The following is a 17,389-nucleotide window of genomic DNA, read 5'->3' on the forward strand; positions in this document are numbered from 1 at the left end:
AATCATAATTAATTTAATAAGGAATATATTACAGACTAGTTCATCAAAGTTCTGTAATATTTGATTTGATGATCGAAATTCTTTGATTAAACGGACTTTTCAATTATACTTATGCATTAGTTTCTTAGATAATTAAGCTTTCTTTTATCTATAAATAAAAATTGAAGACCCGCTAAAATACTATTTTTTAATGAAATTGGAGTAAACACTTATGGGTACCTTATACCGAAACAAACCAGAGGTAATGTACCAAAATGACTTTTAGACCGTTCTCGTCACTCTAAGTACAAGGTTCTGTTTCCTATAAGGCTATCGACTGGACGATTAAACAGGAACTGAAATTGGATCAAATTATGAAAGGTCATAAATACTTAATACTTTTAGTAAGTTATTACTATTATATATTTTTTTTGAATTACAGAACAAAGAAAACTCGAAACCTAACTGTTTTTCTAGTATCAGCATCCATGTTTTGCTTTTTTTTATCTAATAAAGAATTTTTAAAAAAAGCTTTCTTGTTTATTTTTGACAAATAAATTGTGATAACGCTTCTAGACCATCACTTGAATTGTTCTATCACATGAATTGTATTCCTTTTTTTAAATGTACCTGATTAATTAGAAGAAGGCGCTTGCAAAGACGCCTTGAATTAAAAGAGATAAAACATTGCTCTTTACTAAACTGTTCGTCAAAGATTCTCGATTCGATAATTATAAGTAGTATTCTAAGTAATCATATTTTACAATGACAATTAAAAATCCAAAGATTAATTTTAAAATTACTAAATACGAAGACGATACTGATAATCACGACACATTATTGTATTATTTCAAGAGGCAATTTCTTTTTAACATTAAAATCAGCTTTGCAACCAAGCATTATTGTTAAAATTTACTAGAAATTGTTTCAAATTTTAAATAATTTGCCAAATCAGTACAAAACCCAAATGACAAGTAGCATAAATATAAGTACAAGTAGGAAATAAGATTATTTCTCTGAAATATAAATGCAGCTTTTTCGAAAATAAGAATTTCATTTTTAGTTTAAGCTGTCATGAACGGAAATATAGTATCTAATGTGTAGAAATGGTATGCCATTCCTTCACTTGAAATGTCAGCCAGTAAAATGACAGTGGAATCTCACATGGTGGTAGACACATGGTTAAGTAATATCAAGAACTCCATGAGAAGTTGCTGCAAATACTCGCAGGGAATGGATTCAATGTGATTATGGATTCGGGAAGTGAACCCAGCCAATCTTTGCCACTTCAAGTGAAGATACTTATCAAGGCTGAATCTAATGTCTTCAATTCCTTCTTCAAGCTTTGGGCATAAACGAGGCTATATTTCTCTTTCAAGATTTCGGAATGTCACTGGCATTTGCTCGGAATGTGCTAACTCAAGTGGCAATAACTGAGTTTGAAAGATGCGTGTTTCAAACTTACGCAGACCATTTGTTGCTATGGTAACTGCAACTGCGTGTCTTTCGCGGTCAGATAAGCTAGTAAAAAACATTTTCGGTGGACATGTAAGTTATACTCTATTTATTGTTTGCCCTTATCATCCTTATCTAGCTGAGTTATCATTCTAATTCGGCAAATTTATTTTATTGCTTATATTATTTTAAATGTATCAGATGATTAATTATGATTTGACTTATTAACACGTTTAACTTAGTAAATATATTTTTATAAGAATACTTTTTTTTAATCAGACAAATGCTATATTTATTAAATATATTTGTTAAAAACAATTTTTGTTATAAATAATATTTGTTAGAAACTATTAAAAATATATTGTAAATATACTTTCAAAAATTTATATTATATGAAAAGCTTTATGTTAAAAAAATTTCTGAAACGGTAAGGGTGTTTGAAAAGCAAATGTCTTTTTACAGCTTCAAATCTTGAGTAATTCCAAAGTGAATCAATTGGATATTTAATGAGGATGCATGGATCAAAATGTGATTTTAAGATTCAATATTGAATTCATGTAATTGGAACTAATAAAATTTTAACTTAATTTTGCACTAGTTGGAAAATTCGATGGTGCCTTCTTTATTTAATACGATATGCTTGGTCCTATTACACAATCCTATTACACAAACCCCTAACGAACAGGAAAAGAGGTAGACCCAGGCTGAGATGGCTAGATTTAGTTGAGACTGATTTCCTTACTCTAAAGGAGAAAAACTGGCGAACAAGTGTCAAAAGTAGAGAGAAGTGGATTCGAATTCAAAGGAAGGCACTGGCCCACCCTGGGCTGTCTAGCCAAATATGATGATGATGATGCTTGGTGGGAAACCTGCTTACATTTATTTTGATCAGTCTGTTCCTTTTTATTATTAAGAATTGGAATTTAGCATAACTTGTTATTTTTTAATTAATAAAAGTATTGTGTTATCAAACTTTGAAAATTAATACTGTTAGAGGAAATTAGTTAATAATTGAAATACTTTAATTTTTAACTACGATCAATTACACAAAAAAATTTAATTGCATCTTAACCCGAGAAGAAATTTAACTGGTTTTTAAATCATGATTTATTGACGAATTGACAAATCTTTGGTTCAAACCGAAACTTTTCTGTTGAGAACATTAAAATATGTTTAAAAAAATTCAGAACATGTGCGCAAAATCATATTAGGTTCTGAAAAAAATTGCGCATCCGTTTCTTTCCTTAGAACTTTTAGCTTGCACATTTAAAATAATAAACACATTATAGTGGATATTTTATATTTGATTTTCAGAAGTTAATTCAGGAAAATGCTTGTTTTACATAATTGTATTTTTTGTTTAGCGCTTTACTAGTACATTCGAGGTTTATACATCTCTATTCGAAAGCACATTCATTATTTTAATAAAAAAATTGGTTTATAGTTAAAGAAAAATGGTTATCTTTTCAGATAGTTTATAGAAATACTGTAATCCGTATTGTATTATAAGTCATCGGGGTGTAATCCAAACAGTGTTATCCCTAAGAATTTTTTGCAGACGAAGATTTTGGGAAGAATCAAAGATTCGGATTTGTAAATTCCGAATCTTAAAATATGACTTACATTTAAATATGACTTTAAATATAACTTAAATTTAAAATTTGACTTTTCTAGAATTATTCAACCAATTTCGCTAAAAGTTTGTATTTTACCGTACAAAATTACTTTCTTAAAATTAATGTTAAAATTGTATACCGTACAAGGCAAAATTGCTTTTTACTATTAAATAAAATAAAAAAAATAATTACCAAAAATTATTTTTTGTATGAAATTATCGTCGGACGAACGAATTCGTAATTGTGTACAAAAATTTCTCAATTAGCTAAGTAAGTTCTCAATACTTGGCGAAAAACTCAAAAAATAAATATTAACTCCAAACTTTGGATCTGATCCAACTATTGGGACAGATTGTGGCTACCCTCCATTGTTAGAGAGTGAGGGCCAGGATAGCCTGATTGGTAGAGCGCTGGGCCCATGTCCAACATTTCGGGGGTTCGATCCCCGACGGCCGAAAACTACACATGTACTAAATGGTGACTGATGCACGTTAAATCTGTCGAGTTGCAAAGTCCTCCATGTTCCCGGCACAAATCAATATCTTTGGGGGATCTAGGAGTTTCCTTGTCTTCTGGATTCGTTCAAAATTACAAGTAGTCGTAAACCCAAAATTGGGTCAGCTGTTCAGTGACGGATATAAGGATATAAGATATATTTTGAGAGTCAGAAGCATGGATCCATCTAAAAAATTTATGTTTATTCAGAAACGTTTAACACTAGAAAGACTGAAGCTTAGTATATACCTATATGGACCAAAAACAGTCAAAATGACTGAATTGTGAAAGAAAAACTAATGTGTAAAGAATTTGTTTAAAATTAATTTTTAAGATTTTTTATATTATTTACAGTTATATAACAGGTTAACAGTAAATATTAACAATAAAGGAATTATATGTTGTACAAAAAGTAATAAAATGCTAAGAAATTGTGTCATTATATACATCATTGTTTTTCTAACTGAAATTAAAAAGCAGCCAAAATTACTTACTCTGGAAATCTAGTGTTAATTGTATTTTGTATCTAATTTCGCAGATTAAAATAAATATGTTATAAACTTAAAATATATAATAAGCAAAATTACGCTTTTATTTGAGTATTAAAAGTTCTGAAATCCATGTGTAAAGAAAAAAAAATAAAAACGAATCACCCTTAGAACTTTTGAATTCTTGGACGGATTATTATTCTGCAAAGTGTTATATCACAAAGAAATCTCTTAAGTTATATACAAAATTTAACTCTAATCGTGGGAGAATATGCTTATGTTAACGAAAAACGCTCTTTTTCTGACAAAACATATGCATATTTCTTTATTGCATTTGATATAGCGTGTAAAAATCACCTGAAACCATATTTTAAAAAATTCTGCCTATATGTAGGCATACAAAAGCAAATTAACATTTGGCTTTAAAAAATGGAATGTTGCTCATTGATAGAAACAGATTTACGTAAAGTATCAATTGGGGATCATGCTACTTTTAAACATTTCATTGCGTAAATTTGTCAACTCACGCTGATAAGTAAATTTGACCACTGATTAATAAAATATATAGAAAGTAGTAGCAATATTTTTTAAGTTATTCCTTGCGTAAGACTATCATTCCGTGCTATGAAGTAAATTAGACACTAGATTAATAACATGAATAAAAAAGTGATAGTACAGTTTCTTTTCTCAAAGAAAAATTAGAAAGAAAGTATTTTACTACTTTCTTTTCTGGCTGTTCGAATTCAAATGGACGAATCGATTTCGCCTTACAATTAAAGAGACGTCCTAGATAATTCTTTTTATTTTTCATTCATTTAAATCGTGCGAATTAAAAACCGAAATTCGATGTTTTCAATTTTTCTTGTTTGCCTTGAAAGTAATATGATTTTAACGATCCAAATTAATCTTACTCCTACATCCATTGAAAACTGGCAGCATCATAACTTTATTGACATGGAATGAAGACCATAACATTACATATTGTGTGGTCATAGAGAAGGATAATTAATATGAAGCTTTGAGTTTGAATTTGCAATAATGTTGTTATTACGTCTTAAAGATTAAGTGGTGGGCCTACATAATAAAGAACTAGTAAATATAAGCAATATATTATCATTCCTTTCATTTATCACTTTTTTATATAATTGCAAAGAAAAATTTTAAGCTTATAAGACATTATGCTCACATTCGTCGTTGTTTATTTAAAATAAAAGCTACTGTTCAATATGGAAGCAATTAATCCAGTTTTAGAGGAAGAATCTTAATTCCCAACAGTTTTGCGGTATTATAGTAGTGGAATTTTTGTCTTGTACACTACGTTTGTAAGTGCACTGATATATCAAACATTAATTGCTTTATTTAAGGAAAAAATTATTACTCCCATTAATAAAATTAAAATGAAATAGTAAGCATTTACCTTTATAGGGAAGTAGAGATGAATTTTTGTAACTGTTGGACTGAGGGGCTCCAAAACATTCCTCAGACACAAAAAAAAAAAAAACAGTGAATGAACTGTTAATAACTGACACTTAAGAGTATGGAAAGTAATCCATAGTTGGCAATTTATCGATAGATAAAATAGCCAAAAACAAAGCAAACTCCACGTCATTAACACTAGAAAGACTGAAACTTAGTATATACCTTTATTGCCCAAAAGCAGTCAAAATGACTGGATTGCGAAAAAATGACTAATACGCAAAAAAATTTGCTTCAAATTAATTTTTAAGATTTTTTTAATTATTTACAGCTATATAGCAAGTTATTAGTAAATATTAACAATAAAAAATTATATGTTGAACAAAAAGTCACAATATTCTAAGAAATTGTGTCATTATATACATCAATGTTTTTCTAATTAAAATTAAAAAGCTGTCAAAATGACCTCCTTGAGCAATCTAGAGTTAATTAATGAGTTATACATTTGTAGGGAATTAAAAAGTTAGCCTTTACATTGATTGCTAAGAAAGTAATATTAGCTGTTTATAAAGTATGACAAGACTTAACTGCTTTAATTTAAGTATAATTGAATTAAGAATGATTAAAAAAAATTATGAAACTAAAGGAATTTGAAAAGCTAAGAAATATGTAGGGTCTATAATGGCATCTTATTCATTTAGTTTCGGCAGAAAAAGAAATAATTTTCCCATAAAAATCGTCTTGATAGCAGAAGGCTATTAATTTTTATTTCTTTATTAATACGAAATTTTTATATCGTTAGTGTTTCGATTTCGACTGTGACTAGTTGTAATAGTGGATTTATCATATTACGCCGTACTCGTTCTATAAAGCTTTTACTGTATACTTTTATAATTTATTTATAGCTTATTTATAGCCTGCAGCATTTTCCAATTTAAAATCTGCCTCTCGAATCATTGCTATAAAATGCGTAAAAATTCAACCTTTTAATCAAAATTTATTTAGAATATTCTGTTTTTATTTTGTTTCAAAAAGTTTCCCTTTAAACTGTTATATTTGTATTAAACTGTAATAAACGCCTGTAAAATTTGTAGTTAAAGTCTTACCATAATATTTGTCTAACCGTAATATTTGTAGTAAAAAAATATACTGCAAAAATTTAAATTAAATGAAGGAAAAATAAATAATAATAATTGCTAAATATGTGCAGTTGGAACATTATTAAAAATAAATATTTGATCCAGAACAATCTAAAACATTATCAACAACCAGGGTGATATGTAGAATATTATGAGTTTTGCGTCAAAGATCTTACGACTTACAGATATTTCTCTTATTCAACATAAATAAAATTTAAAAATTCTCTTGCAACCTTTTCATATCCTTTTCATAAAATTATTATGGTGGACGTAATGACTAACTATAATAATCATTTTTAATTTAGTACCTAATCACCGGTAAGTAACAATAAATAGATCTTAAAACAGTCTTCTCTTTGGAGCATTTGTTATTTTTCAACTGCCACAAATTAAATATTTAGACAATGCAAGAGTTTTGTCTTTGTAAATAGACGTAATTCATTTTACTTACGAAATGCCGCACGTTGAAATGCGCTTGCGACGAGTTAATCCTGGGACAAATTGTGCCCAAGACGAATTATGATACGAAGACTAGTGCTTGCGACGAATAGCGTCCACAATCAATTACAGTTGCAATGAATAGGGTGCACGATAAGTTATCTCAGCGACAAATTCGGCCTACGACCAATTGTTGTCGTGACGAACTGCGACCGTAAGAAACAGTTACTCGACGAATTGTAACCACTACGAACGGTCACCTGACGAATTGTACGCAGTGACGATGGAACGACGAATTTAATCGGTGGTCTTAAGAAATATTAAAATGATCATAGGCACAAGTTAACAACATGAAAAAATAGAGATACAATAATTATTTGATTTATGCACGAAAAGATTTAATTTCTATTTAATTTTTTTCATTTATAATTGAAAATTTCCAATATCAAAACTTGATAGCAGAAGGAAATAATTTCCATATAATAATTATCAAAGATTTTTATCAGAAAATAATAAGATATAAACATTTTTATCTTTGTGTTGACAGAATCAACATTTTTCTGCAATTTTGACTTAATTATAAACCCCAGTAAGGAACAAAGTTATAGTCATGTATTTATTTCAAACTAGTTCGATGCAAACTTCCAAATAACTAAATTTCTCAAATTTAAATATTATTTAATTCTCAAACTTTAGATTTTTAAGTTCTAAAGCGCTTAAAAAACTTAATTTCTCGAACTTAAATATATTCCAAAACTAAAGTGCGTAAAAAGTTGGAATTTTCGTTCAAAATATTTCAAATTTCAAGTTAATGAATCTTGAACTTTAATTATGTGAGGAATAAAATTGTGACAATTCTCATAGAATGTTATGAGCAACGACTAACTTATTTGCTTCCTTTTTTCCCGAATTGTAATTAGGTGAGTTTGCATCAGGGCACCTTAAGGAAAAAAACATTGCGTATTCTGAATTCTATTGTATATTCAGTTTTTACTAATTTTAAAAATATTACTCATTCAAAAAATACAATAACAGTCAAAACAGTCAGGTTTTTCACATGTTTTCTGAAATCATCGCAATTTATCGAGAGCATACAGTATAAAAAAACAGAACAGTAAAATTGTTTAAAATAATTTAAACTGATCTCGTTTGGAGGTTATTAAAATATACAGAAATAAGTGAATCATTAAGATTTTGTCCACTTCCAAAAAGTTCGGTAACTAGTTTTGAATTTATAATTTTCCTTTACAAAGAAAACACTAAAAAGGGAATGATTTGAAAAATTAAAAGATTGAGGTAAACATTGAGGGTTTTTTTATTGCAAGAAACAGACAGTGAGAAAGAAATATCGGCCTAAAACATGACGAAGAAAAATATCCTTTCACAAAAAACTTTTCTCAGACCGTTAGATAAAGCAAGATACTTCCAATACAGACGTATATATATATATTAAAGAAAAATAAAACACCTCACAAACAATCGAGTACTAAGACTCGCTATTATTTTGGATTGGTGATAATGAGCTACGAAAATTGTCTCAGAGAAAGTGTTGCTTCTTATTTTTTAGTATCCTCCATTTTTGTTCTTGCTTGTCAATTTTTTTGCGTATTACTTTTGAAATTTTATTCTGTGTTTATCCTCTTTTATAAAAATGATAGTTTGAACCAATATTTTGAAGTTAAACTTAAATAGGATTTTACTTTTATATTTATGAGCTTTAAAAGTAGATAAATATTTAGGTTGTAACATGACAGTATACGAAGTACTAATATATATATATATATATATATATATATATATTATATATTTGTTCTTCGTAGTTTTTTATATGCATGAACTTTCCTTGAGCAGTTGTTCTATAATATGAAGTGTTATTTTGTCAAAATAATGATATAATGGTAATAAAATTGTCACAACTTTTTGATATTATAAATTATATTATTATATTTTATAAAACACATCCTTCAAATCGATGGCAAGGCTAGCGTGACGTAGGTACCTCGGCTGAACATTATTGCGTTGAAGAGACTTAGAAAATATTTTTTTAATTTAAAATTTTAAACTTATATCTTTAAATTTAAATTTGTAAATTAAATTTTTTAAATTTAAATTTGTAAATTAAATTTTTTAAATTTAAATTTTGTAAATTGAAATTTTCATGTTTAAATTAAGCTTAAATTTTAAAATTTAAATTTAAATTTTGAATTTTTTTTGTATTTCTATCTAAATTGAACCAAATTTTTTCTAACTAAATTTTGTATTTCTAACTTGAAATTAATCAATATCCTTCAGGTTTCGACAACGTTTTTCCAAACTTTTGAACTTGATTTTGGATATCGAAATGATTTTAATGGAATCCAGTTCCAAATTAGATATCACGGCTGCGACAATGTTTTTTACTAATATCAAATATTATATTTTGTGCCCTTCTACGATATTGTGCTCAATCTTTAATATTCAGTTCAATTTTAGATTAATGAACAGTAGAGAACCAACAAATCTCTAAGTTCATTCCGATTTATTTTTAAATTACTCATATTTCCTTTATTGTTTTCAAATTAATTTTTCACATAATTTGAATTATTCGGGTACTGCCCTGTAACAGGTGGGTATCGGTAAGGGTCCTTTGCTTTCTTACATATATATTGTCGTTCTCTGATAAGATAAATTAAGGTGAAAGCTTAATATTTCACCTTTCCTAATCTTTCACCTTAATTTGTCTTATTACTATCATTTTTGTAGCATAATCATTCTTGCTAAAAGCTCCAGAAGCTCACTATAATTCAATCACAATTGTTTATTATGGTCCATGTATAAATACGCCTGAGAGTAGTTCTATGATAAAATGCCATAGGGCTGTGATAAAATGTTGCCTTAGTTTGTAAAACAAATGTAATCATATGCTATAGCACACCATAGTTTAATGGCAAAAGTTCACTGGATAAAAAAAAATACCGTAGGATTCCCTAATGTGATTTCATCTATCGTAAAATATTGCCAATTTTGTGCTCTTTGACACTGTTAGAGCCTTGGTAAGATTTTAAATTTTTTATATACTTTCAAATTACCTGAAGCCATCAGTCGTAACGCCATATGAAAATATTAAATAGTCGTCGAAGAATTATGATAATTTTTTTCCAATTTTATAATAGACAAAAACCAATAAATATATCCTACGGTCTTCTAACGGCAAACATATGGCAAACTTGTTTTTAATTTCAGTTTGAAAAAACATTTTAATTTACTAGAAAATAAATGACCCATGGAAAGGTAAAAATAATAATAAAATAAACTGATAGTATTTATCACATTAGCATTTCGATGCTTAAGTTACTTCCATTATTAAAATGTTACAGAATGTTTTAGAAAATTCCCCTGTTCTAATGCATGTTTACATTTTTTCAAATAAGCAATATTATACAAAAAACTAATATTTTTCTTAATTTAGATCTCATATCAATTCAGAGAAGTGAACATCGTTTTCGTCTTACAAATTTAACTCATTATTTTTCTAATGACAACCGGGTAAGTTATCTTCTTCAAACCAAAGAAAAAATTCTATTGTTATTTCTAAAATTCCTGCTTCACATCTAAAAAATGTCCCTTATATTGACCACATGTGTCTGTCACACACCCTTATTTCCCAGAATTACAACCTACTTTTAAAATTAGTATTCACTGTTGTCAATGACGACAACAGGTACTGGACTTTATTTCAATTTTTTCTTACAAAGCCGCGATGTCTCATGGGATAGAGTTTTCGCCTTCCAATGAGGAGAACAGGGTTCCAATCACAATGATGGCTGGTCGATACGAATTCGAATCCGGCTTGCACTGACCACAATGCTCACGTGAAATATCCTCAGTGATAGACGGATCATGTGTTAGTGTCTTTTTGACATCGGGCTAACTATGTGAGATTCTCGTGGTCTTCCTCTCAATGTAACGCAAATGTGGGTTAATTCCATGAAAAAGACCTCCACGAAAGCAAATTTCTTCCTATACTTGATCCAGGAGTTCCCTTGTCTTCTGGATTGGATTCAAAATTACCAGGCTATTGAGTTGAACATTAGAAGTCGTAAACCCAAAATTTGAGAAATCTTTGTCTTTCATAAAATACAGTGCTGCTTAATTAAGTATACAATGTATAGACGACAACAGTTTACTCTAGATAAGTAATTTAGATCAAAATAGTTGTCTATTATAAAAAAAAAAATGGTTCTTAATAACGAGCTAATACTGTACTTTTTCTAGGTAAACATATTTGTTTTATAAGAAGGATTCTTATTTTTCACTCAAATTAAAAGAAGTAACCACAAAAATAAGTTCCAAATAGTTAAGTTATAAAAACGCTTGATCTTCTAGCTGTAATTTCATTTTATGTATATATTTCTAGAACTATTTCAGCAAATCAAAAAATATTAACACAGAAGTGCTTGAAAGTATGTTTTAATAATTGTTAAATGTAATAATAATTTAAACATTTTTGTCTCGTAAGGAAGGCAAATTTTCGCATTGCAAGAGTATTCTTTCGTTATTCATAATCATTTTCAAAATCTAAAAAAAAATATTTTTCTTATTGTAGTTTGAAACCAAATTAAAATTGATTTTTTTTATAATTTTGAGAGGGAAAATTTTCCACTTTGTGCTCTTTGACACTATTATTGAAACTGCAATAGCCTTGTTTAGTTTTTTGCTTTTTTTTGTTTACTTTCAAAAATTCACGCAACGTTTTATCAGCATTTATAAACTACTATTTCGTTATATATATTAAATTACCCGAAGACAGACGGCGTATCGTCCTATGAAAATATAAAATAGTCGTCGAAGAACATTATAATTTTCCTCAATTTTTGAAATGAGAAATTTTAACTACTTTGGCATATTAATAATTTAAATAAACACCTTTTCATCAAAATAAGAAAATTGAAAACCCCTTCCCACTCATGCGTGAGAAGTTCTCAATACCCACTCTTTTTTTTTGCTCATACTTCGACTTTTAATGTAGTAATCAAATTCCAGAAATATATTTAAATAAATAATGCAATTTCACATAAAATTAAAATGACTCTTTAATTTATTTTATAAAATATATATTTTGATTGTAAATTCTTTAGGAATATTTATGTTTCCTTTCTATTGTCAAAAGTCTTGGATTTTAAACAATTAATACTGGGTTTTAAATATTAATATTTTTGAGTCCTACAGTTAATTTACGATTAATAAAAAGAAATTCCATTATCTATCGCATAAAAATGACAATATGTTTAACAAGCTATGTGCTTATTGAGAAGTCTATTGGGGAAATAAAAAATCGGAAAAGAAATAATAATTTAAATGGGAAGTATAAAGAAATCATAAATAAAGAGATGACATAAATATAAACTACATTATATAACACGCATTAAAAGAGTGTGGCCATTTAAAAAATGCACCATAATACATTGCAAACCAATGATAAAGTCCATTACCATTCTATTCCATTGACATCAAAGTCATAAAATTATCAAATGAGTGGTAAAATGAACAATATGATCTGACAAATAGTCAGGTAATTTTTCCCGATTATACAGAATAAGGCGTGATAACGATATAATCATTTCAATTTGTTAAATTTACTTTTTAATGTTACATTTTTACTTAATGCCTGGGTAATAAGAACTTAAAGTGTGCTAAACATATTGTTTCAAAGAAAGATAATTTTCAAAGCCGGAATTTCCAATCAATCATTTTAACAACGAACAAAGCAGTCAATATAAAATTTAAATACATGAATTTTATTGTTTATTAATAAAAACCACTTTTTATTTAATTTTTACTCTGCCAGAAATGTCTTTACGATATAAGCGTTGTTTTGTTTTCAGATTTTACTTTCTCAGTGCATTGACAATTGCATTTTGGAAAATCTAATTTCAATTATTTTGTCATATCTCTGAAAATATTTAAACGTACAAAATTGTATTTGCTTATAATTACAAAATTATTTTTTTCAAAAAATTAGCAAAACTTATGTTTATAATGTATTGTTTTTTTAAAAAATTAATTTAATAATAATCGACAACGTTTGGATTTTTCAATCTTTCAGAATGTTTCATTATATATTTTTAAAGGAAAAAATACAAACTTTTAACGATGTAGGTTGAGCAGCTTCTAAAGAATAAAAATACTTAATTATAAATGAAATAATCATACAAAAACGTCAATATGGATCGAAAATGCGAAAAACTAGTCCAAAGATGATGATGATGAGTGATTGGAGTAATCTAATATTTATGATCCAATAATGAATTATTTCAATTTAAACTGCTTTTAAATGCATGACTTCGATTTCAAAATTGTTTTAAAAATAAAAGTTTTTTCAATGCATTACTTGAAAATTTTAATTTCGGTGTTGTACATATCAAACAGAGCATTTTCTAAAATGTAGTTCTTCATAAAATAAAATAAACATGCGCCTTAATACTGCGTCTAATACGAACTAGTATAAATCAAATAAAAATGCACGAAAATTTTTTAGCTTTACTTTAGAATGCTTTATAAATCCATTGTTAACTTTGACTTCAGCAAGATTGATTAAACAAGATTTTTAATGAATGTCAAAAGCTATGCAATTTTTTAAAAAAAATTAATCCTTCGATATAAAGATAAAAAGGCAATGAAGTCCCATTTATGTATAAAAAATTAATTATAAGATTCTTAAACTATTTACACCGAATAAACATTTCGATCCAAAAGAAAAACTCACATCCCACGCTAAGCCGTATAAAACTTGTAAGATTACTTATGAGTTTTGTATAGTTTGATTACCAGAAATTACTTGAAAATTTAAAACTTGACTAGTTTTAAAGAAGTACTTGAAACTTTGTTTTATAAATATCAATTCAAGCTTAAATATGTTTTTTAATAATAAAAAAAAGAAACCATTTCTAATATCTATTATTTGACTTTAAAAATGTCACAAAAACAGTAGTACATGTAAGCATTAGATATTGCAATAAAGTTAGATTGTAAAAGAAAAGATATTTTTTTCGAATGAATTGTAAATATAAAATGAAAGTTAAAATATAGATATCAAGTTCCCCAAATAAAGCAGATATTTTTGAGTTACAAAAATTCGCGAGGTCCTAAAATGTTATTTCTTATGCCAGTAGCGTCAAATCCAATTCAACAAACTGAGATAGATGGAAAATCTATAGATTCTTGAAAACATTTCACACTGAATAGCTTTCACGTTTTGAAGTTTTTTTTTCATTTTTTTTTTCAAAGATGCGGTTTTTACAAAATTGGTAAAAAAAGGGGGGAAATACTTTTCACCGAGGGGTGATCATTCAAAAGTTAAAAAATATTCTGTCAGTATGGGACTATTAATGCTCGAGACAAAAAAAAATTCGGAAAATTATATATATTTTTTAGCATTTATAAAAGCTAAGAATTTGGATTGCAGTTCGCCTTAACAGCGAATATTACGAAATTTACCTCTTCATTGACAGTACAACCAAATTAAATTCACTTGATGTTCAATTTTAATAATGCATTATCAAATATTTTTAAAGTTGTAATTGCAGGAATTTGAGAATTATGGTGAATGCTACAGTTTTTCAGCCATTATTAGACATTTTATTTAACAAATGCCAACGCACACACAAAAAAAATTGTTTATAGTAACATTTATTATAAAAGATTCAAATTTTACTCATTTATATTGAAGAATAAGTGCTCCATTATCAATATATAATGAAACATTTATAACCTGGGCCCATGTCCAAGTGGTCGTGGGTTCGATTCTCCCCGTGTAGTAAATGGTGACTGATGCATGTTAAATCTGTCGAGTCTCAAAGTCCTCCATATTCCCATAACAAATCAATAAATCTGGGGGTAATGCATTGGAAATCGATCGTTCTCAGATCCAGGTCAAAATTACGATCTGTGGATGAATGATTGAATGTATGAATGGGTCCGCCCTATAAACGGGTGTGACATATGGGTGCGGCAGAAGTGGAATTCTTGGCCATAGATGGCTCCACTGGAGAAAAGAACAATCGCACTCCTCTGCCTTAATGGCATACGTCAACAACAATGAATCATTTGAAATGCTGTCTCCCATCTATACTTATGAAACAATATTCAATCGCATGGAATATTTCAATTTTTAAGTGGAAATTTAATATTTCAAATGACTTAAATGATATGAAGTTTGTGTATGGAAAATTGAGGTTTTATTTAATGTTCAGAAAAATATTGCGTATTTTTTTTATTTCTTCCAGAAAAAGCTTAAACTAACAAATTGAAAGCAAATAAAGTGCTGTAATGCAATTGTGTTTGTCGAAACTCTACTGATGTGATACATTTTAGCATAGCACAGCATTAAGCACAATATTAGGTTGTAGTATTCGCATTTTGTTACCAAACATACATGGAGAAAAAAAAATCAGGTAATACCATAATTGCATGATAAAATCACTTTTGGTCAAAGAAATTTTAATTATGGTAATAAAATATAAGGTGTTTAAATAGTTCTTTGGTAGTTTTAGCATTAACTATGGTAACAGTTTCCCTGAAATTCTGGTTTTCAAGATAATAGCTATTACTGCCTTACACTTAGTGACAAATACAAAACTGAAAAGTGCAGTACCAGTCAAAAGTTTAGATTCACTTGCATTTATTTCAAAACTTTCACAAATTGTTAAATGTTTCTGACTTAAACATGTAATTTATCAAACATAAGCATCAACAAACTTAACAAAACGCTGCTTCCATTTTAAACTGTTCATTATTTTTTCATTTTGTATCTTTTCTGTAGTTGATTACGAAATGAACGAAAGTGCATGTAAATACCTACACTAAAAAAAGCATAATTTATTTAAAATATTTCATTAATTTTTAGTCTATAAGCAATTTACTTTTCATCTTCTTTTGTAAGGTTCATTATAAGTAAAGTTCATGTACATAACGCATTTCAAATATTGACATAAGAACCTTAATTTGCCAGAATAACTGGAACATATTAAAAACAAAAGTTCCATTTTTTTATACAATTCATAGCAGAAATATCTGTAAAAAATCAGAAATAAGGGTAGAAACATGTAGAGTTATTTTTGCACTTCATGAAGAAGGCTATTCAAGCAATTAAATTGCCTCTAAAACTAATTTTTTCCCAGACCACTGTTCTCAGAACTTTGCAAAAGAAAAAGGGAAACTTACCAAAATAAGAGCTTTCAACGATCCGGGAGACCTGAAATAACATCCAAACGTGACGATAAGTTTATCTGCATTCAAAGTAAGCAGCAGCGGTCTCGAGCAGCACATGAAACCCGTTAGGAATTGAATAGTCCATCGTGCAGCTATAGTGGGACGTAAATTAACTTCAACAACAACTACAACAACGGTTAGGAATTGAATGTTACTAGACAGAAAACTGTGTCAGTAACTACTGCACATCGTCGACTTCGTGACAACGGTTTAAAAGATCGTTTAGCTGCAATAAATCCTCTTTTGAAAAAGTAAAACATTGTTCAACTAAAACGAATGCAACGGGCTAAAAAGCATGTTAACTGGTCTTTAGAACAGTGGTAAATTGTTTTGATTACTGACGAGTCAAAATTTGAGTTGTTTGCAAGCAAGCGAAGGTAACATGATCTTCGTTTAATTGGAGAACGCATGACAAATCAATGTTTACTACCAACTGTTACGCATGGTGGAGGCGCAGTCCTGGTTTGTGGATTTTTCGCCGGGGACAAACTTTGGTTGTTGTTGTTAATTTACGTCGCACTAGAGCTGCACAAAGGGCTATTGGCGACGGTCTGGGAAACATCCCGGAGGATGATCCGAAGACATGCCATCACAATTTTGATCCTCTGCGGAGGGGATGGCACCTCCGCTTCGGTAGCCCGACGACCTGCGCGCGAAGTCGAGCACTTTACGGTAGCACAGTTTAACGAGGACCAATACCGCACACCCTCGATCCCTACGCAAACTGATCCAAGTTGTCACCCACCCGCACACTGAACGCAGCCAGTGATGCTTGACTTCGGTGATCTGCTGGGAACCGTGTCTTAACGATCAGTCTACTGCGGGACCCTGTTTTGCTGCAATTAGGCAAGAGACAAGGCATACTTTGGATTAAATACACGACCCTAATTTGAACTCGCTATCTCGATTTTAAATGGCATTTGACGGAAAGACGAGACTAATTATTCCAAGTATTTAATTATTTCTGCACAGATATATGTAGGCTTGTGCGCTTAATTACAAAGCACGATTCATTATAAGCCATATTCAGGTTGAAGAATAGATTGCTCAAAATTTGGTCATTTTTACCAAAACTGCCATAATTTTAACTGTACTAGCATAATTTGATATAACG

General features: G+C 29.0%; 1 protein-coding gene across 5 annotated transcripts in view; it reads right to left on the minus strand.

Moving 5' to 3' along the window:
- The window catches only part of LOC107454859 (cytotoxic granule associated RNA binding protein TIA1-like), a 1,051,915-nt gene that overhangs the window by 802,787 nt on the left and 231,739 nt on the right, over positions 1 to 17,389 (minus strand). Inside the window, exon 1 of one of the 5 annotated variants that reach the window (XM_021147027.4) lies at positions 16,228 to 16,721. The exons of the other annotated variants lie outside the window; for them this stretch is intronic. Coding sequence (XP_021002686.1) covers positions 16,228 to 16,332 — 105 coding nt within the window. The 5' untranslated portion in view covers positions 16,333 to 16,721. Of the gene's footprint in view, positions 1 to 16,227; positions 16,722 to 17,389 lie in introns of those variants that run through there. 5 annotated transcript variants of the gene reach the window in all.

Source organism: Parasteatoda tepidariorum, chromosome 12 (assembly GCF_982258835.1).
Source record: "Parasteatoda tepidariorum strain Cologne lab strain chromosome 12, Ptep-v5.0, whole genome shotgun sequence".
Classification (NCBI taxonomy): domain Eukaryota; kingdom Metazoa; phylum Arthropoda; class Arachnida; order Araneae; family Theridiidae; genus Parasteatoda; species Parasteatoda tepidariorum.